We start from the raw sequence: 17,739 nt of genomic DNA on the forward strand, positions 1-17,739 counted from the left end.
GCGCAGCAGTTCGGCGCAGGAAGGGCGCCGGCGCCGCCCCATCTACCACGCTCTGGCCTGGACAATCACGACCGTGGTGCGGCGCCGCTTGTGCAGCGACCGCCGGCCGCGCGTCTGGTTCCACGTCGCAAACTTGACGAGCGGAGTCCTGTCGCAGCAAGCAAGAGCATCAGCCAAGGCAGCCCCGCAAGACTTTTTGTTTGGTGTGCGGCGTAGGAGGTGAGGTGTGTGTGGACGGGTGACCAAGAGTGTCGCTTAGGCCACCGATTCTCCTCCGTCTCTTCCCATGGCTTCGAGGAACTCGCGAGCCTCGTCGGGAATCGCCTGCCGCGCTTCAGGGGCAGAGGTGAAGGAGTCGGCGGCTGACATGGTGTCTCTGCCCTCTTCGGCCGGGCCCTCGGCAGCGGCAGCCTTTGCCTTTTCGTTCGCCAACACGGCCTTCTCCTGCTCCCTCTCCTCGCGCTCCTTGTATATCTTGGTCTTGGTGTCATGCGCAAAGTGGAGCGCTTCAATGTACGTCTTGAACTTGATGAGTTCCTTGAGGAGGTATTCGGACTTTTTCTGAAAGTTTGTCATGGCCCTGCCGGCGTTCGGGTGGCGCGGGGAGAACTGTGACGGGGAGAGGGTAGAGTTAGCGGATTGCGCGTGGGCAGTGCTTGGACGACGCGCGGCTTGCAAGGACGACGAAGCAGACAAATCAAAGGTGCGAGGATCGAGCGCAAACAACGTTTGGAAATCAAAATCAGACGAGGGCTGGGTTGTTTGATCCAAGGAATGGACGTGCAACTGCAGTCCATACGACACGCACAGGCCGACGTCCTGGTGGACATCTCCGCGCGAGTCGGACGGCAGCGGCAGTCCGAGTGGAAAACGATCATGGGAATCGCACGGAATACCTACCGCGATGAGCATCGGTGCCCTCAGCTCCTGATGCTTCGACAGCTCCTCTTCGACGCTCTTGACGTAGGCGGCGAGAGCCTTGAGCTGATCCACTTCCATCAAGTTGCTAGCCATCATGCTTGGCGTCGGTGGCTTCCAGTCGGAAATTGGCACTTTGTCTCCGGGCAACCTGGGCTTGATGGTGGCAGAGCCGTGGTCAATCGAACTCCGGATGGAGCTTTGAAGGCTTGGTCTTGGCATTCCGACATTGTTCGACATGGGCGACGTGTCTGGGCGGTTGATTCCAATGAGCGCGGGGTTGATGACACCCTCGCCCCATCCGTACTCCAAGTTGCTGACTCCGCCAACGAGCGGCTCCTTTGAGAGGCGCGCAGCCCAGTAATTGGCCGTGTTGACAAACTCCTTGACAATGTCGGTCGTGTTTGCCTGGAACAAGTGGACAGCACCAGTAGGGAGAGAAAGAGCCCACACGTGCGGCCTTTGCTTGGAGTAGCCGGGAGGCGGCAAGATGGTGGCCAAAGTCTGGCGCAAGAGGAACGACTGGAGCTCCTCGGCATTGTCAAGCCAATTGCCACCTCCGACAACATCGCCCGCCGACGGCCTGCGCTTTCCTTTGTTGCGGGTCGACTTTCCGTGCGAGGGGAAGGTGAAGAGCTTCATGTAGCCCTTTTCAATGACGGCAAACACTTCGTTCCAATTGCGGTCCTTGAAGCGCTTCTGCATCGACTCCAAATGGAACTTGTGCTTCAACATGCCCTCCTTGGCCCACGGTGGACCATGGAGCTCCAGTGTTTCGTCCTCCAACAGCGGCGCGGTGCGGCCAAAGTCCTCGCTGCTCGTGGGAACGTGGTTTTCCTCGCGGATCATGGCTTGGTTCAAGAGGTTCGCAAAACCAATCGAAGGGTTGTGGTCCACGGGCGAGAAATGAGAGCCTAGGGATTCAACTGACATGGATGTACCAGTCTTTCCAATAGAATAGCTGCTCCACTTACTCGAAGGTGCTGGGCTCCACACTGAAGGTTCTTCGAGGCTAGTCCGGCTCGAGCCCAGCGTTGAGTTGGGGTAGATCCTGGGGCGCGAACGTGCCTTTGGATTCCAGCGCGAAGTGGAGCGAAAGTCTGGGGTCCGGCCACGGTAGCTCGTCGTGTCGGAGGGAGCCTTGCTGAGAACCGAGGGTGTGCGACGCAACACTCCGCTGACAGACAGGCTGTTAGACGAGGTAGTCGGGTTACTGGAGTCGCCGTGCAGCGGCAAGCGTTGAGTCTTGATGGAGTTGTAAAACTCTTTGAGCACCACCTCGACCTGGGACTCCCACGCCTTCATGGGTCCATCGAACGGTGCCTTGACCAACGCGGTGCATCGGTCACCAGAGCCAGAGTCGTAGGCGTACCCATCCGATTCTGGTCGATGAGAAATGGCTGGTTTGATGGAAAGGCGGTTCTTCGACCGCTTGGTGCCAAGTTCAGTAGAACCCCGGTCGCCATGATACTCGCCCGTCGGCGATGAGGGAAAGTCGTCCAGCGGCGTGTTACTCCGAGAATAGTCGTCGTGGTTACCATTGCTTTCTGAAAGCTCGGCCTCGACAACGCTGGTGATAGTCGGCAGGGTATTCTTGACAAACTGACTACGGGTCATCTTGGACTCAATGTCGGCCATGTGGAGATCGGTGTTGAGGAGCAGCAACGAGTAGCAAATGGTATGCACGGCACCTGTGATTTTGTCAGCGTTTACACCTACCAAAAGATATATGGCAATTACCTGGCGACTTGAACCCGTGATTCGGGTTGCATTCGCACCACCTCAGCGCAAACGCATCGAGAACACGGTCGACTTCTTGCGTCTCACCCTTCAACACCAGGCGGCTGCAAAGATCTCGCATCGCAAGCAAAATGTTAAAGCCCGACCACTCGTACAGTTCCATGTAGGCCTTGCGGCACCGCGCGCTGACCGCAGTCTTTTCGCCAAGCCATGCCGCAGCCCTGGATTTGGAGACAAAAGTCTCAATGCCCTCAAACACCTGCCTCGCCTTTTCGCGGTCGTCATCCGTCGGCTCTTCATCGATAGCAGTCAACGGGCGGCGCGCCTCGATCGATGGTCGGGTTTCGTGACCGTCAATTTGCAACACGGGCAGGTTCGAGGCGGGATGGTACGTGTCGCTCAAAGTGTCAGGGTCCGGCTGCTTTCGCGTTCCCTCAAGCGGCAAGGCGAGATCCGACACGTCCTCGCCGTACCCCTCGTCAGACGAATCTGGATGCAACCAGACCCGGGGTTTGCCATCGCTGACGTCACTTCCGCTTGCGTCCTGCCGCGCAGGATTCATAATGACCCAGCTGTCCTCGTCCTCCATCTCCCTTTGCAGCGTCCGGTGTGGCGTGATGTTGATAGAGGGCTGGAGGTCGGAGCGTCGTTCGCCGTTCGCCTTGGGTCGAGCATTCTCCTGGCCGGGAAGCGGTGCGAGCTGAGGCGGGACGGGGCTGGTGGCAGGTCTCCTGGACTGCTGCTCGGGGACGGCCATGGAGGGACCCTTTTCGGCGGGGGAAGGGCTCGAGGCTTTATCCTCCGCGCCGCTGCTGTCGGCCAGGAAGGACGAGTCGTCGTTCGCCCTGCTGCCCTTGCTGCGTTTCACCGTCAGTTTGTACTTAGGGCTTTGCTGCACATCGTCGGAAGCAGGTGGCACGCTGTCGTCCGTTCCACGGGAGCCCGGTTTGACGGGGCGGATTGTAGCATCCTTGTGGGGCTTGTACTCTGGGGAGAAACCAGGCACTTTATCTACTCCATCGTGGGGAGGGCGCTGATGTTCTCGGCTGTCATAGTGCGACGCCGCGGGCGAGTCGCTCCTCGGGTCGTTAAGATAGGGGGTCATTATCTGACGCAGGCTCGTCACCGAGGCACTAGGTACCACGGATTCTGGGAGCTCCGTGCGAGCTTGGCCCGGGGGAGGCATAGGCGGGGCAGCCGTTTGTTCGGTTACGGATCTCTTGCGACGTCGAAAAAACGACGAATTCTTTTTGTTCAGCACAGGGGGCGGGCGCTGGTCGTCTTTGGCGTGCGTGTTGCTGCTGTGCGGGTGCTGGGATGCTGCATAACGTCAGTACTTGGAAGCGTATGATTCGCTGCATTTGGACGCACCATGCAACGAGTTTGCAGGCGTCGTCGAAGGACGCCTGTTGTTGGGTTCAGGAGACCGTTGCCGTTGCTGATCTGGAGGCGGTAGGCCCGCCGTCTTCGGCGATTCTTGTACCTGTTGGTTGTTTTTCCTGGCGCCAAAAACTCGGCTGAAGAAGCCACGCTGCTGCTCCTTGGGCTGAGCTGGCGTCTGGGTCGCGGGCGAGCCGACTCTGCTGTTGGACGCCGAATCTGCAAAGGCCGAGAGAGATGGGAGCCTTGGGAGTTCGTGGTTGCTCGACGAGTTGACAGCGTTGACAAACTCTTTGGCCTGACTTCGGATGTTCTCGTCGGGGCCTGCACCTCCTCCTCCTCCTCCGCCGCCTCGAGGCTTCCCATTCCACTGCCCCTTGCTAGATGACGATCGGAGGCTATTTTTACGCGGTATGGGGCCCGGCGTTGCAGACGTATGCGCTGGCGGCGGCGAAAAGGCCTCTCCCTGGGAAAAGTCGTAGCTGGAGCTCGATGTCGGGGCACCCTGGTGCCGCCGAGACCCTGTCGGAATGGTTGGAGTGGGCGCCGCATCGTAACCGCTAAACGACATGACATCCGGCCGGCCTCTCTCCATGATGGACTCGTGTTGTTGCTGGAAGCCGGATCGGTCTCCAAATTTTTGGTCAAAGGCGGGCGACAGGTTCAGTCGGTGGTCTGCCGGACGCCCAGTCGGAGTGCTGTAGCCAAGGTCGAGGCTGGATGCTGAACTACCCTTGCTGCCCTTTCTCCCAGCGCCTCTGACATGGTGTGAGTATCCGTCGTCGCCAAAGGGCCTGGAGCGGTGGGCGTCGGTGCTTGGTGCGCGCGAGCCGGCGCTGTCTATGCGGTCCAAGGCGGAGCGGAAGTTTTGGGGGGCGTTTCCGCGGGGGTCTCGGCGGGAGAAGCGGGACAGGTAGTCTTCGGGGGCGTCGTAGTTGACGGAGAAGGAGTTTTCGCTGCCGTGGGTGCGGAGGATGCGCGGAGGGGAGAAGCGGGCGAGGGTGGAGCGGTAGAAGTCTTGGTCGTCGTCGTAGCGCAGAGACGAGGACGAGGGGAAGGTGTCACTGCCGGAGGGCAAGTTCTCCAATGAGAAGAGCATGTTTTCGACGACCGAGGAGCGTGTGACATCCCTGAACTTGAGGTCGTGCGAATCGCGCGACAGACGCGACAGGTCGGTTGCTGTGCTACGTCTCTTGTCGGTGGGCGTCTCGTCGGCGAAGAAGGTTCCCGAGGGGGAGGAGCCGGAAGCAGCAGCAGGAGCTCGTTGCGCATGCATGGGCGGAGTCCGGGGAGGAGAGGACCTGGCCGAGCGGTCGTTTGAGGAAGTAGTGCCCGTCATGAGAGCGGCGGCAAGGGAATGCGAATGCGCGTTGGCTTGGTGGCGGGCGGCGATGCGAAGGCGCGAGGCTCATGGGCGCAGCGTCGAGGTGTCACGGCGCCAATGGCTGGAGGAGACGCGAATTGGGAGATTAGATATGGCGTCAGTGGAGGGCGGTGTACATGTGCACTTGATGTAGGAGCAGAGCACAGTGCAATGGTGGTGAGTACTGTAGATGCCGGGAGCCGTCGAGTGCAGCCCCTGGACCCGGACCCGGACCCGGACCTGGACCTGGACCTGGAGGAGCTGGGGGACCAACGGCGGCGGCGGAGAAAATGGACGGTCGTCTACAAGACAGGGCAAGGCAAGACAAGACAGACAAGACAATGGACGGTGGTTGTGCGACGGCGACGACGAGGTTAAAATCAATCTGCGGGGCACTGATGGTTTCAGTCGCGAGACAGGGAAGCCGAGCAAGAGCATACATTAGCATCCAACGAAGCTTTTCTGCAAGGGCCGCAGCTGATGCATCTGCGCTGCGCTGCTGCTCTCCGCTCCACGTTTAGTTCGCTTTGTTGCGCGCGCGCGGATCGGAGAGCGGTTTGGCGGCCGCGCTACCTTATGCCAGTGGAGGCCTTTCCTTTGCACCGAGAGAGCCTCACCCTCTTTGTCCGTGTGCTCTTTGTTGTCTCATTTCCCGTCGACTTCTCGTCTTGCTCGCACGCGATAAGCTGAGTGAGCTGAGCCCTTTGTTTCAAACGCTGCCAACGCATCCTTGTCCCCCTCATCCTGTTCCTCTCGCCTCCCCAGACGCCCATCCCCGTCGCAGTCGCAGTCGCAGCACCTGTCCCTGTCCCTGTCGACCACACAGGCACAAAACGAACCACTCCCAGCCGAGCCATGGATGCGCGCTTCCTAAACGAGCACCTCGTCATCTCCAGTCTCGTCTCGTCTCGTCTCCAATATTCTCGACACAGACCTCTTTGCCCATCTTTCGCTCCAACCGGCCAAGAGGGAATTGCGACGCGCCGCTCCAACCGTTCCTTCACTCACCTGACGATTTGCCTGATTTTTTGACGGGCAACTGACAGCTACACAACCAACACTATACCTATGTATGTACACGGGCGGCATTCTGCCAAAAGTTGCTTCCGTTCTGTCATGGTGGCCGATATTATCATTATTATTATTATCAATCACATCTAATGTATTTTCCCGTCCCTCCGTCCGTCTTTTCCCCGTCCGCACCACCACCACCACCACCACCACCACATCCACAAACTCTAACCATCAATCATCGTCGTCCATCGTCGTGACAGAAACACCCCCTCCACACCTCAGCCTATTCCATCCATCTCCATCTCTATCCAACACAACTATGTACCTATACCCTCCCCCGCCTTAACCTCCTCCCATCCATCCATCCCTCCCGCATCCGCTCCTCCGCCCGCCCGCCGCCCGCCGCAACACCCAAACGCTCCCGTCTGTCGGGCCCCGTCGACATGCTGTACCTTACCTCACCTCACCTCACTGTATCTAAGACTTTATACTTTCGCCAAAGAAGCTGCTGCAAACACTGACTGACGTGCATTGTGGCTTGCTTGCATGCCTGCCTGCCTGCTTGCCATCATCCATGACTCGCGTGCTGAGGCCATTTTTTGAGTTTGGTCGTCACGGTACCTGCCTGCGTATAAGGTGCTTAGTCGGCCAGTTGGAGGTGGGTGGGTGGTTGATCGTGGGCGTCTGACTCTCGTCCTGTTGTTTCTTTTATGCTTGGTCGATACCTTTTTTTTTTTTTTTTTCTTTTTTTCTTTTTTGCGTGTGTGTGTTTGTACAAGTTGGATGATGTACTGTAGGTGATTTGTAGAGCCAAGGGGGTTATGTAGGCAGTAGATCCCTGTGTGGCACCTATCCACTCACCTACCTAACTACCACCTAGTTACGCACATGAGTAGATCGATCAGATTAGCTACTCCTGTTCACGGCTGATGGTCCGGAGATGGGCGACGACGTAGCGAAGTGGTCATGACGATGGCCAACAAAGCAACACACCACGACAGCTAGATGGGAGAGAGGGACATGGAGCTGGAGAGAGAAACCGAAGCCCATCCATTCATCCATTTCGTCTTTCCTCGACCTGTCTGTCTGTCTGTCTGTCTGTCTTTCTCGATATGCGTCTCTTTTGTCTCGCGTCTGTTCGTCTGTTTTTCGTCTCTTGCAGGCTATGCTGGCTACATGCACCTATGCAACGCACGCTCCATCCACCACTTCCCGGCGGCCCATCGAGTGAGTGGCACGGGGTGTTTTTGTCGTTGTTGTTGAGTGTTTGCTCGCTCGACGCACTCACGCTACCCCCTCTCCCCTCCACCACACCCCGCACTCATTTCTTGCCCTTCTTCTTGTTCGCCAACTTGTTCTTCTGCAGCATACGCTGCCTCTCATCGCGCGCAATCTGATCCGCCTTGGCCTTCTCATGCTCCGCACGCTCCTCGGCCTCGGCCTTCTTGCGCGCCGCCTCCTGCTCGCGCCGCTCGCGCACCAGCGCCAGCCTCTCCAGATCCGCGCGCGCCTGGTCCGTCTTGCCCTCGGCGTGCAGCTTCTGGTAACGCTCCTTCGCCTGCTGTGCCTGCAGCGCCTCGCGCTCGCGCCGCGACAGCTGGCTCATGGGCGTCTTGCTGCTGCTGCTGCTGGGCTTGGGCTTGGGCGCGGCTGCTGCCGTCGTGGCTTCTTCTTTGGTCTTGGGCGCCGCCGCTTGCTTCTGCGCTTTCGCCGTGTGGTTCGGGTTGGCCGGCATGTCGGCGTCGTCCTCGCTGGACTCGTCTTCTTCGTCCGAGGACGGTGGCAGGTCGCCCGGCTCCGCGGCGCGCTGCGCTGCCTTGGCCTTGGCCGCCTCCTTGCGCGCCTTTGCTGCCGCGCGCCGCTCCTCGCGCGTCATCTCAGAGGCCTGCTGCTTGGGCCCGTCGTCGTCGGACGACTCGTCCGACTCGCTGTCGTCGTCTTCCTCGGACGAGCTGTCGTTGTCTTGCGCCTTGTCGCGCGGCTCGCCCCACATGCCCTCGACTTCGCCGTTGGGGCCGAGTGGCTGCAGGTTGCGGCTGAAGTGCTTGCCGCCTGTGTGGAGAGGGGTCCTGTTAGTTTGCTGTGCTGTGGACTGCGCGGGATGGGTAGGATGGTGGGTGAGGGGAGGTGAGGCGAGGGCACTTACCGCCCCGCTTGGGCTTCATGAATTTGCCGCCGCGGCCTCTGCTAGACATGTTTGCGGTTGTGTGGGTGAGAGCGTGTGTGTGGTGTAGAAGGCAGACGTCGTCAGGTTGCCGCCGTAAAGAGGATGGCGGGGTGGGTTGGTGGTGGTGGTGGTTGTGCGAGAATGCCGTAAAACTGCGAGGGTCGCCTTTCAACAGTCGTTGTCGAGTACAAGGGCGAGAAAGCGAGGAGGAGAAAATAGGGCGCTCAAGGCGTAGGCTCGGTCAAAAGTGCGATGCGTTGAAACCTCAAGCCGGGAGACGTGTGGATGGGCAGCCGGGCAGAATACTGACAACAGCAAGAGTGCGAGGTTTGTGGTGACTACACACCACCGCCGCTACAAAGTGCGCGCAACAAAAGGCCTTGCATTCGTTGGTGCTCGGGCAGCCAGCCAGCCCGCCAGGCCGTCTGCCAGCCAGCAAGCCAGCGCTCAGGCTTTTGTCAGTGGCGCCGCTTGGCCCTCGCACCACAAACGGACTAGCACCAGGGCTCAATGGGCGGGGAGCAGCACAACAAAATCTCTTCCGCGCGCCTCTGTCGACCGTTTCTTCTTCACATAAAACCGCCCCCTTCATATTCACTCCAAGACACCAACTCCCCGTGTGTCATTGGAGGGGAAAGTGGAGGGCAGATTGAGCGCTCGCCAGCTTACCCCTGGACCTGATTTTTACGACTGATGGTTTTGGAAATTTGAATGGCGAGACATCTTATTTTTTTTTTTTGCAAACAGTGTGTTGAGAAGCCAGAATACCATTGTTCAAGCTCCTACGCTGCTGCTCGCACCACCCTCGAGCACTGCAGGCAGCTCGTCCAGGCTCCGCAGCACGACAGTCGGCGCCCACGTCTTCTCCTCGCCACACAACCGGTCCTGCCACCCGCCGCCCTGCCTATCCACCCACGCAGCCCGCATCCCCGCCGCCCTCGCGCCGACAACGTCGAACGGGTTGCCGCTCACCACCCACATGTCGCGCGCCTCGTCTGCGCTCTTGCCGACGCGCGCCGCCAGGTAGTCGTAGACGGCAGGATGCGGCTTGTAGCGCCGCACAGGGTCGACGACGACGATGTCGGCGAAGATGGAGGCCAGAGGCTCCAGCGAGGGCGACCGCTGCACGCTGCTGGACACCATGTCGAGCGTGCCGTTGGAAAAGACGACGGGGGCTATGGTTGGTTTGGAGGCGAGAGCGCGCAGGCAGCGTGGCACGTCGGCGAAGACGGAGAGCGCGTCGTAGGCGTCTAGCAGCGCATCGACGGCCTCGTCGCTGAGGGACTCGCGTGCCTCAGATAGCGCGTGGTGTAGTGCGTTTCTCGTCACGCTGGAGAAGGGCTCATATTGGTCTGTAGACGTGCGTAGCGTTAGTCGGGCTGTAGGATAGCTGCTGCTGCTTGCCTGTGGGCTGGAATGATGGCAGCAGCATGCACGGTCGAAGGGCATGTCTGTCTCCAGGTACTCATGCTGTTCAATCGCCATGTGTACTCCAACTGGTACTTCCGCCACGTCGCGGCTATCGTTTGCGCCTTGGCCTGGCCGAAGTGCGTGGCGAGCTTGTCTGCTATCGACTCGGTGGACAGGAGCGTGCCGTACGCGTCAAAGGCGACTACAATGTTGTCCTGCGAGGTCGGCATCTGGAAAGCAATGGCACAAAGAGAATGGAGAGTGAGTCTGTTGCGTGCTGCCACCAATCTCTCTGAGCTGCGTGCCGAAGTGCGGACCGGGGGGAGCTCTCACGCCCACCCGCGATCAATGACATCACACGCACCGATCCGCCGCCAACATCGACTCTGGGCTTTCCCCTTGTCCGCAAGCAGTCCTTCGACAAGGATACCTCCTACTTCTTTCGCAAGCTTGGAGCGAAAGGAAAAGGTCGTCTGCAAGGCACAGCAACCTTTTTCGATTCATGGGTAGCTTTTGAGAGTGACCGGGGTGACCATTGAGCACTTCCCCCGGAACCAACCCTCTTTCACATGGACAAGATTTTGTGCTGCAGCGAAGCACCTTGATGGGCGGATGATAGATAGCACTTCCGCGCAATGCTCTTGGGATCGTAATCGCTTTGCGGTCCGCGTTACCGTTTGTGTCCACAGACTGCTGGTCGGTTTGCCCCTATCTCCATGCTGCACTCTGCTGACTCGTGAAAGATGTCTTGGGCCTGAGCGAAAGAGGGAAGGATTGCGGCAGATAGATGACCCCTGGACAACGCGCGGTGTGGCGCAAAGGGGATCGGGACCAGTTGCAAGCGACGTGTGGGGAGGAAGGGCTCCAGTGTTTGAGCCGGGGCGACGGAGGAGGACGACGACAATAATCCGACATGTGCAGTCAAGGACAAGAAATGTTTGTTTTGGCAAGCTGGGAAGCAAGGAGAGTCTAGCGGGCATTCGGCATGACGAATCGATAGACTTGTAGTAGCAAGGTGAATTCTTTGTCATGGACCATTATTTGCTCGTCCGACGGGAGCTTTTGGGTACACAATGAAGACAAAAGTCAATTGACAAGGCTCTGGCGGTGATTGAATGTCTCAGACGGCCAGAGCCGATGGTCGAGCAAAGTGTGATGAGAGACCAAGGTATCGATGCGGGCTAGTAATCCTCGAGCTTGTAGACCTCGTAAGCCGGCTCCTCGTAAGGGTGGGCTCTACGGGACGACGACAATGGGTCAGCAGCATGTGCTTGGTTGTCGGCCGTTGCATCCAAGGCGCCAGGAACCAAGGGCCAGCTTGAATCGATAATGTAGTAGTGCAAGCCACTTACTTCTTCAGGGCGGCGACGGCGTCGCGCACCACGTCGCGGCCCACGCACAGTGTCTCAAACCTGTGCTCGTCGACCTCCTCGAGCTCCCCCACTTTGCCGATGTTGGGGCTGGCCGCGTCGCCGGGCCGGAACTGGCCTTTGCCCAGGGTCGTGAATCCGCATTCTGTGTAGGCACCGGGGCCTGGGTAGCGGCCGGCGCCGGCGGCGAAGATGGCCTGCTTGATGGTGGGCATGGCGGCGACGGGAGCGAAAAAGACCAGCTTGAAGCGCTGAGGGAGCGACATGGTTAGGCTTAGGGTTTCTGACTGTGATGAGCTCCCTGAGTGGACGTCGGCGGGCTTCAGCGTTGGGGCGAGTCTAGAGCAGGGCCGGATCTGCCCGTTGCAAGGCGGCGATGCGAGTGAGTGGTGTGGCGTAGGCGATGAGTAAATCCGGTTTGCGTGAGGCCGGGAAATGGCGAAAGCGGGTGGGTGGCAGATCGAAGATTCGATTGGCATGAGGCCAAGGAGGCAAGAGAGGTGAGGTGGGCAAGCCACAGAATGGCGGGAGCTCCAGCCAATTGACGTCAGTCGCGCCACAGCAGCCCCGCGGTGACGTGGGTTCCTGAGGGCGCGGGGTAAGGTAAGCCAAGGAAGGCAGCGCAATTGCGTTCTGGGCCACGACAATGACGATGCTCTTTCGTAACGTGCGCTTGCCTTCCTTGTTCGACGATGCAAACAGCCCAGCACTCCATCAACTCAATCCAGGGCAGTCCAGTCACCACCGCGCCTGCCCGCTGACCGGTGACGTCGCCTTGTCCTCCACGACCACTACATAAGAAGCCTCTCTTCTCGCCCAAACCGTCTTCTCTCCATCACCACTCATCCACTCTCACACTCTCAACCAAACTTCAAACACACACTCAGACCTTTTCAACAACCAACCACCAACTACAATCATCATGTCTGACGCCGGCCGCAAGGATTTCTCTACCAGTACGTCTCCTGCACCTCGTGCCGCCCTGACACACTGCTAACGCACCCCACAGAGGCGGAGGAGAAGATCACTCCCGACTCCACCAAGTCCACCCAGCAGAAGGTCAAGGAGTCCGTCACCGACACTGGCGACAAGCTCGCTCGGTAAGCTCCTCCACTTCACTTTTGGCTGTTTCAACTTCTAACATTTCCGCAGTGGTTTCCAGCCCGACAGCAACAAGTCCACCGGCCAGGAGGCTACCGACAAGCTCGGCCGCTCCAAGGACGAGCACGTCCACGGCGGTGCCAGCGAGTCGATTGTCGACAAGGCCAAGAACGCCGTCGGCCTCGGTGACAAGCACTAAGCGCTCTGTCCAACCCTTACGATGACGATGTTACGAGACTGAGCGGGGGGGCTCGATGGAACCGTGGAGGGTAGTAGTCCTATGATACCACCATTACGATCATAATTGAATCGGATTCCTGATTGAACATTCTGCACCGTCTGCCGTGATCTCGTATTGTATGACACATGTGCCAACCTCGTGCCTACCACCTTGAAAGTGAAGTTTAGCCAGCCTGTCGGAGCTGGGCTGCAGGCACATTAGCTTTGAACTGCATGCGCGATTGGAGTGGGCTGTCGCACGCGTGGCACCAATGGCATTGGGCTAGGATGGCAATGCATGAATTGGACGACCAAAATGCACCATTCGCGGACAGTTGGTGGACGCGCAGTAAACGGTGGGTAAGCGCTGGGGCGAGCGTCTCCATGGCTTCGGATTGGCTGACGGGCGGACCCTGGCCCGTTGCCGGGGCTCCACCGTGTTTACAAAATGGCCCGTGCACCCGCGCATCCCAGCGACGGGGACGGGGAGGAGGAGGCTGGTCCTGGTGCTGGTGGCTGGGGATCCTCCACCACCGCATTTCCAGCGCACCACCAAGTCAAGTCTTCAGCCTTTTGGATTTTGGCCTCCCTCACAGATCCCCCCCTCTCTCTCCACTTTGCATCGTCTTGACCAAAAATTCCTGTCCTCTTTCTTCGCAGCGTGCTGCACCACCACCACCACTCTACTCCGCATCGTCGACCCTAAAAAGATCGACCACACCAAAAAAAAAGCGAACGAGTCAGTGGGTTGCTACCTTCGACCCACATCCAAACTACCTTCCCAAACCCCCAGGCCCCATTCCAATTGTCTAATTTGAGACATTGGAAGCTCCCGTCGACTGGAGCCAAGGGCCCACGGCCATTCCGATACACCACCATTTCGACCGTTACCGCTCGCATTGGTCTTCCCCAGAATTCCACAGCGCTGCTGCCACGAGGCAGGCCCACGACCCGCAGAGCACACACACTTTGGCCTGGCACTTCGCTCCAGCACTCGAGCTTTCCCGGCCCTTCGGGAGCCGCTGGAAGAAGCAGCAGAAGACAAGTTTCGCGTGCGTGGCTGGACGGGCGTCTGTCGGTGTCGTCATCGTTGTTGCTTGGCTCGTTGAGCACAAACGGACGCTTTAGTTTATGGCACCGCAATTTGCCGTCACCATGCAGAGTAAGTCTTCTGCCGACGGCGTGTTGAGAGGCGCGGGCAGCGAGAAGCGATGAACTGACGTGTGTGCCTCACAGAATTTCTCCCCTTCTTGGGGTACCACCATATTCTTATGATATTGATAGCCATAGCAATCATCCTCCTCTGTAAGGCCGCCCTACATTCCTCGCCCAAGTTGCCGGCCGTGCTAACACTACCCTCTCCAGCGCTCCTACTCGCCGGCTGCTCAAGCACATCACCGCTGATCCCCGGCATCTTCCTCATCTCCATGTACTACAAGTCGTACACGCCGACCTACGACCCAGCACAAGTAGACCCAGGCGTGACAGCCGCCATCGCCAACATCGTCGGGCACGCCGTGCTCGAGGTGCGCGTCGGCTACTTCGGCATCTGCGTCAACCCCAACGGCGGCGACTTTCTCTGCTCGAATAACGCGACAGCGCTCGCCGAGCAGGTCAACGTCGACCAGGACCCGCTCAACTTGATCTGGGTCGCCCAGACGTTCAAGGATAGCATCGTTTTTCCATACTTACTGTAAGTAAGCGCTGCTGCCCCCTTCTCCCTCTTCCCCCTTGCTTGCCCCTGCCAAGACCCCCTTCAACCATTCACTGACACGTCCCGCCCCAGCATCGTCGCCATCATCCTCGCCTTCGTCACCTTCATCCTGCTCGCCACCTTCCCGGGGTGGCACGAAGAGCGCGACGCCGAAACGGGGTCCGACGTCGACGTGAAGCCCTTCCCGTCACGGCCCGTCTCACAAATCGCGCTCGCCCTCATCTTCATCGCGTCCATCTTCGTGCTGGTCAGCGTGCTGTGGCAGCACACGGCGTCAGTGGCGGCCGCCACCATCGCGCAGGACCTGGGCAATGGCAGCGTCAAGAGCGGCGTCGGCACCAGCGCCATGGTGCTCGGCTGGTTTGCGTTTGCGCTGCTGATTATTGTGACGATTGGGTTGCTGATTATGATTTTGAGTATTATTGTGCTGGATAAGCTTATGTAAAGAGTGTCGAGTGGGTGGGGAGTGGAGGTGGTGATGAGGAGGAGGCGTAGATAGATGGCTTGGGCTTGGGCTTGGATTGCCATGGATGGGGCTAGTCTTTTACTTCTTTTCTTTTCCTGCTCTTCTTCTTCTTCTCGGCAAATCATCACGGCATCAAGTGGGTAGGGTAGATCTGAGCGAGCGCCGCTGCTCACTCACACTGCATTTTCTCTTTTCTTTTTCCCCTTTTCATCTCTCACCTCTCCCTTTTCCTATCCGCCTTTTCTCCTTTCTTGCTTTCTTACCTCTTTGACTGCCGCGTTCGTCCCATTTGTTTATTTTTCTTCCTTCTCTTCCCTGTTTCTAATTCGTTTGAGCGAGCGAGCTTACTTGCCTTTACGCGACGCGCGCGCGATGGATGGAGGTCAGTCAAAGAAGGGGGGCGGGGAGTTTGCTTTTGCATTTGACTGACGGGATGGGAGTGGGATTGTTGGATGGATGCATTGGATGCATTGGTTGGTCGGTTGGTTGGTTGGTTGGTTGGCTGTGCATGGGTGGGTTGGACTGGAGGACTGGATTGAACTGTGCAGGAAGAAGGAGAAAGGAGAAGAGGAGGGCAGAGCATGTGCTATTTCAGATTTGGGATCTGGATCTGGATTGCAAACAAGGAAGAGAGGGAACAGAAGCAGGAGAAGGACTCGCAGCGCAGGTTGCGAGGATGGGATGAAGACGCCTACGTACGTGCGTGCGAGCGTGGCAAGCAAGCAAGGAAGACAAGAAAGGGTGAAATAAGGAGAGAAAGGAAGGAAGAAAGACGAGGGCCGACCATCGGTCAGTTGGTTGGTCGTGTTGATGTTATGATACCTCCTCCGCCTACCCCTTTTTGACTTCTACCTACCTACCTACCGACCGACCTGCGATTCTTTTATGGAGGCGAGGGTGGGTTGGTTGGGCCTGCGTGGCCCGCTCCGTATAGATATATATACATATACATTTACATATATAAGGCATTTTGGCATTATAGGGGTTTTGTGCGGGTGCGTTGATTGGTATAGATATCTACTACTGATTTTGAGATACATACTAGTCTTTAAGGTGGGTGGGTAGGCTATTCAGTGTCCACCATCCATCCATCCGTCCACGACTCACATGCCGTTCGTCCATGAAGGTTCGCACGTGTCCAGGGCGGCGCTTCGTCGCCATGGTTGAAGAAAGGCCACCAGACTCCCGTTGCAGTCAGTACTAGACAGAAGAAGAGAGGCTGTCTCAGTCGTTTCTGCGTGCATCCATCCATCTCGTAACGCAGCGCCTTTGAGTTCTGCCCACTGTCCAATGATGTTGTTTTTCTCGTGCCTCAACATCTCTGTGCGTTGTATTGCGCTTCTTTGAAGCCCGTTAGATCACTCGACGGAGCATATAAAGCCTGCTTCTTCCCATCTCAATCTGGTCGTGCCGTGCCATCCAGTCATCCACCCCAAAAGGACGTCTTTTGCTACACACAGCTAGACGAGACGACAGGCGGCTACTACTACTACTACTACTACTACTACTACTACTACTACTACTACTACTACTACTACTACTACTACTACTACTACTACTACTACTACTACTACCACTACTACTACTACTACTACTACTACTACTACTACTACTACTACTACTACTACTACTACTACTACTACTACTACTACTACTCCTACTCTCCTACTACTACTCTACTACTACTACAATAGTCATGGCGCCCCAGCAGCTATCTCGCTACTACTACCCCAAGTCCACCGCCAAATCAAACGCCATGTCTGACGCCAACGACGGCACTGCCGCGCCGTCACCAAATCCGACGCAGCATTCGGCGACTCGCCCGCCGCGCCCGTCTCGTTGGCGCCCTCTCACTCCGGCTGTTGCTACTGCTGCTGCTGCTGCTGTAGCCGCTGCTGCTGGCAAAGAAGACGACGAAGATGAGAGCCACGACCAGGACCAGGACCAGTCGCCGCGCACCAAGAGGAAGAGGAGTGGGAGCGCTTCTGCTTCTGCGTCCCCATTCCCAGCATCATCAACAGAGCCATCCCCAAAAACATCAACAGACCTACCAACAGCACCATCAACTCCATCAGAAGAACACGACCACATCGACCCCCCCAAACTGCCCAAAGGCGCACTGCAGCGCGGCGGCATCCGCAGACGCCGCGTCTCGCCCACCTCTTCTGCGTCGATTGCGTCGACGACTTCCTCGCAGCTGGAGTTGCTGTTGTTGACGAGGACGTCGCCGCATCCGCCGCCTTGCCGCTCTGTGTACAAGGAGCTGTACAAGGAGAAAACTAACAGCGTGGACGACGGTAGCGAAAAGTGTGGCGGTGAGAGCGCTGGTGGTGTTGCAGCAGCAGAACCACAACCGCAATCACAAGCACAAGCAGAACCGGAGTCCGGCGTCCGACACGGTCGCCGCAGAGCATACGCCCTTCGCGGGGGGAGCACGCGGCCACCGCTGCCGCGCTCGCCGCTCTCGCCGCCGCCGGACAAACCGCTGCCGCCGCTGCCTCCTGAGCCGGAGCGCGATCCGGATGGCTGTCTGGTCAGGAAATTTTGTGGTGGATGTGGTGGTGGTGGTGGTGGTGGTGGTGGAGCTGCGGGAACGTAGGAACGCGGCGGACGGAGACCGAGTTCGTGAAAGGCAGGCCACGTCTGGGTTGGTTAGTTGCGAGGAAGTGTGGGGGAGGGAGGGGCAGGGCGGGAGGGTGGCGCACCACAAGGGGCGCGCGCTGTTCCTGAGCCGCTTTAATGGGCGAGTAGGGAGGTTTCCTGTTTGGGTTGGCTTGTGATGGCGGTTGTCGAACGTGTACCGGTCGTTCTAATTTGAAGTCTTTGGATGTGGTTGTGAAGCATGGCTCCTGATTGGACACAAAAGTTGCGTGGTTG

General features: G+C 58.2%; 8 protein-coding genes across 8 annotated transcripts; 3 read left to right on the forward strand and 5 right to left on the reverse strand.

Annotated features, from left to right (window-relative positions):
- Positions 1–50: 50 nt before the first annotated feature.
- J3D65DRAFT_160439 (uncharacterized protein) lies at positions 51–5,534 on the reverse strand. Its single transcript, XM_066794160.1, has 3 exons — positions 4,030–5,534; positions 2,659–3,978; positions 51–2,609 (listed from the first exon to the last, which is right to left on the reverse strand). Exons 1-3 carry the CDS (start codon positions 5,375–5,377, stop codon positions 256–258), a joined length of 5,022 nt encoding a protein of 1,673 aa, XP_066650224.1. The 5' UTR covers positions 5,378–5,534; the 3' UTR covers positions 51–255.
- A 1,906-nt stretch (positions 5,535–7,440) lies between these two features.
- Positions 7,441–8,975, reverse strand: J3D65DRAFT_641474 (casein kinase substrate phosphoprotein PP28-domain-containing protein). The gene is made up of 2 exons (XM_066801890.1): positions 8,562–8,975; positions 7,441–8,467 (listed from the first exon to the last, which is right to left on the reverse strand). Exons 1-2 carry the CDS (start codon positions 8,608–8,610, stop codon positions 7,737–7,739), a joined length of 780 nt encoding a protein of 259 aa, XP_066650225.1. The 5' UTR covers positions 8,611–8,975; the 3' UTR covers positions 7,441–7,736.
- A 192-nt stretch (positions 8,976–9,167) lies between these two features.
- Positions 9,168–10,044, reverse strand: J3D65DRAFT_641475 (haloacid dehalogenase, type II). Its single transcript, XM_066801891.1, has one exon. It carries the CDS (start codon positions 10,029–10,031, stop codon positions 9,357–9,359), a length of 675 nt encoding a protein of 224 aa, XP_066650226.1. The 5' UTR covers positions 10,032–10,044; the 3' UTR covers positions 9,168–9,356.
- Positions 10,045–11,173: 1,129 nt separating this feature from the next.
- Positions 11,174–11,628, reverse strand: J3D65DRAFT_672252 (structural toxin protein RtxA; the record flags this gene model as incomplete). The annotated part of the gene is made up of 2 exons (XM_066803468.1): positions 11,174–11,228; positions 11,345–11,628. The coding sequence occupies 2 exons, from the start codon at positions 11,626–11,628 to the stop codon at positions 11,174–11,176; spliced, it is 339 nt and encodes a 112-aa protein (XP_066650227.1).
- Positions 11,629–12,192: 564 nt separating this feature from the next.
- Positions 12,193–12,778, forward strand: J3D65DRAFT_641481 (putative chaperone/heat shock protein Hsp12). The gene is made up of 3 exons (XM_066801892.1): positions 12,193–12,318; positions 12,372–12,462; positions 12,515–12,778. The coding sequence occupies exons 1-3, from the start codon at positions 12,285–12,287 to the stop codon at positions 12,660–12,662; spliced, it is 273 nt and encodes a 90-aa protein (XP_066650228.1). The 5' UTR covers positions 12,193–12,284; the 3' UTR covers positions 12,663–12,778.
- Positions 12,498–13,654, forward strand: J3D65DRAFT_160707 (uncharacterized protein). The gene has a single exon (XM_066794163.1). It carries the CDS (start codon positions 12,917–12,919, stop codon positions 13,493–13,495), a length of 579 nt encoding a protein of 192 aa, XP_066650229.1. The 5' UTR covers positions 12,498–12,916; the 3' UTR covers positions 13,496–13,654.
- J3D65DRAFT_160802 (Ca2+ regulator and membrane fusion protein Fig1-domain-containing protein) lies at positions 13,655–15,102 on the forward strand. Its single transcript, XM_066794164.1, has 4 exons — positions 13,655–13,844; positions 13,919–13,987; positions 14,048–14,375; positions 14,469–15,102. Exons 1-4 carry the CDS (start codon positions 13,814–13,816, stop codon positions 14,839–14,841), a joined length of 801 nt encoding a protein of 266 aa, XP_066650230.1. The 5' UTR covers positions 13,655–13,813; the 3' UTR covers positions 14,842–15,102.
- Positions 15,103–16,104: 1,002 nt separating this feature from the next.
- Positions 16,105–17,606, reverse strand: J3D65DRAFT_688533 (uncharacterized protein; the record flags this gene model as incomplete). The annotated part of the gene is made up of 2 exons (XM_066803867.1): positions 16,105–17,505; positions 17,568–17,606. Coding segments are annotated over 2 exons (957 nt in total), but the record flags the coding sequence as incomplete, so codon positions are not given.
- Between the last annotated feature and the right edge of the window lie 133 nt (positions 17,607–17,739).

This window comes from Phyllosticta citribraziliensis, assembly GCF_038025025.1.
Source record: "Phyllosticta citribraziliensis strain CPC 17464 chromosome Unknown J3D65scaffold_15, whole genome shotgun sequence".
In the NCBI taxonomy this organism is placed as follows: domain Eukaryota; kingdom Fungi; phylum Ascomycota; class Dothideomycetes; order Botryosphaeriales; family Phyllostictaceae; genus Phyllosticta; species Phyllosticta citribraziliensis.

Excerpts from the sequence above, each read along its gene's own strand:
- J3D65DRAFT_160439 (XM_066794160.1), bottom strand. The coding sequence starts at position 5,377 with ATGACGGGCACTACTTCCTCAAACGACCGCTCGGCCAGGTCCTCTCCT. Across the intron at positions 3,979-4,029 it reads GCCTGCAAACTCGTTGCATG|CATCCCAGCACCCGCACAGC; the intron begins GTGCGTCCAAAT and ends GACGTTATGCAG. Across the intron at positions 2,610-2,658 it reads TCACGGGTTCAAGTCGCCAG|GTGCCGTGCATACCATTTGC; the intron begins GTAATTGCCATA and ends ACAAAATCACAG.
- J3D65DRAFT_641474 (XM_066801890.1), bottom strand. The coding sequence starts at position 8,610 with ATGTCTAGCAGAGGCCGCGGCGGCAAATTCATGAAGCCCAAGCGGGGC. Across the intron at positions 8,468-8,561 it reads CATGAAGCCCAAGCGGGGCG|GCGGCAAGCACTTCAGCCGC; the intron begins GTAAGTGCCCTC and ends CTCTCCACACAG.
- J3D65DRAFT_641475 (XM_066801891.1), bottom strand. The coding sequence starts at position 10,031 with ATGCCCTTCGACCGTGCATGCTGCTGCCATCATTCCAGCCCACAGGCA.
- J3D65DRAFT_641481 (XM_066801892.1), top strand. The coding sequence starts at position 12,285 with ATGTCTGACGCCGGCCGCAAGGATTTCTCTACCA. Across the intron at positions 12,319-12,371 it reads CCGCAAGGATTTCTCTACCA|AGGCGGAGGAGAAGATCACT; the intron begins GTACGTCTCCTG and ends CGCACCCCACAG. Across the intron at positions 12,463-12,514 it reads ACTGGCGACAAGCTCGCTCG|TGGTTTCCAGCCCGACAGCA; the intron begins GTAAGCTCCTCC and ends ACATTTCCGCAG.
- J3D65DRAFT_160707 (XM_066794163.1), top strand. The coding sequence starts at position 12,917 with ATGCGCGATTGGAGTGGGCTGTCGCACGCGTGGCACCAATGGCATTGG.
- J3D65DRAFT_160802 (XM_066794164.1), top strand. The coding sequence starts at position 13,814 with ATGGCACCGCAATTTGCCGTCACCATGCAGA. Across the intron at positions 13,988-14,047 it reads CATAGCAATCATCCTCCTCT|CGCTCCTACTCGCCGGCTGC; the intron begins GTAAGGCCGCCC and ends TACCCTCTCCAG. Across the intron at positions 14,376-14,468 it reads ATCGTTTTTCCATACTTACT|CATCGTCGCCATCATCCTCG; the intron begins GTAAGTAAGCGC and ends GTCCCGCCCCAG.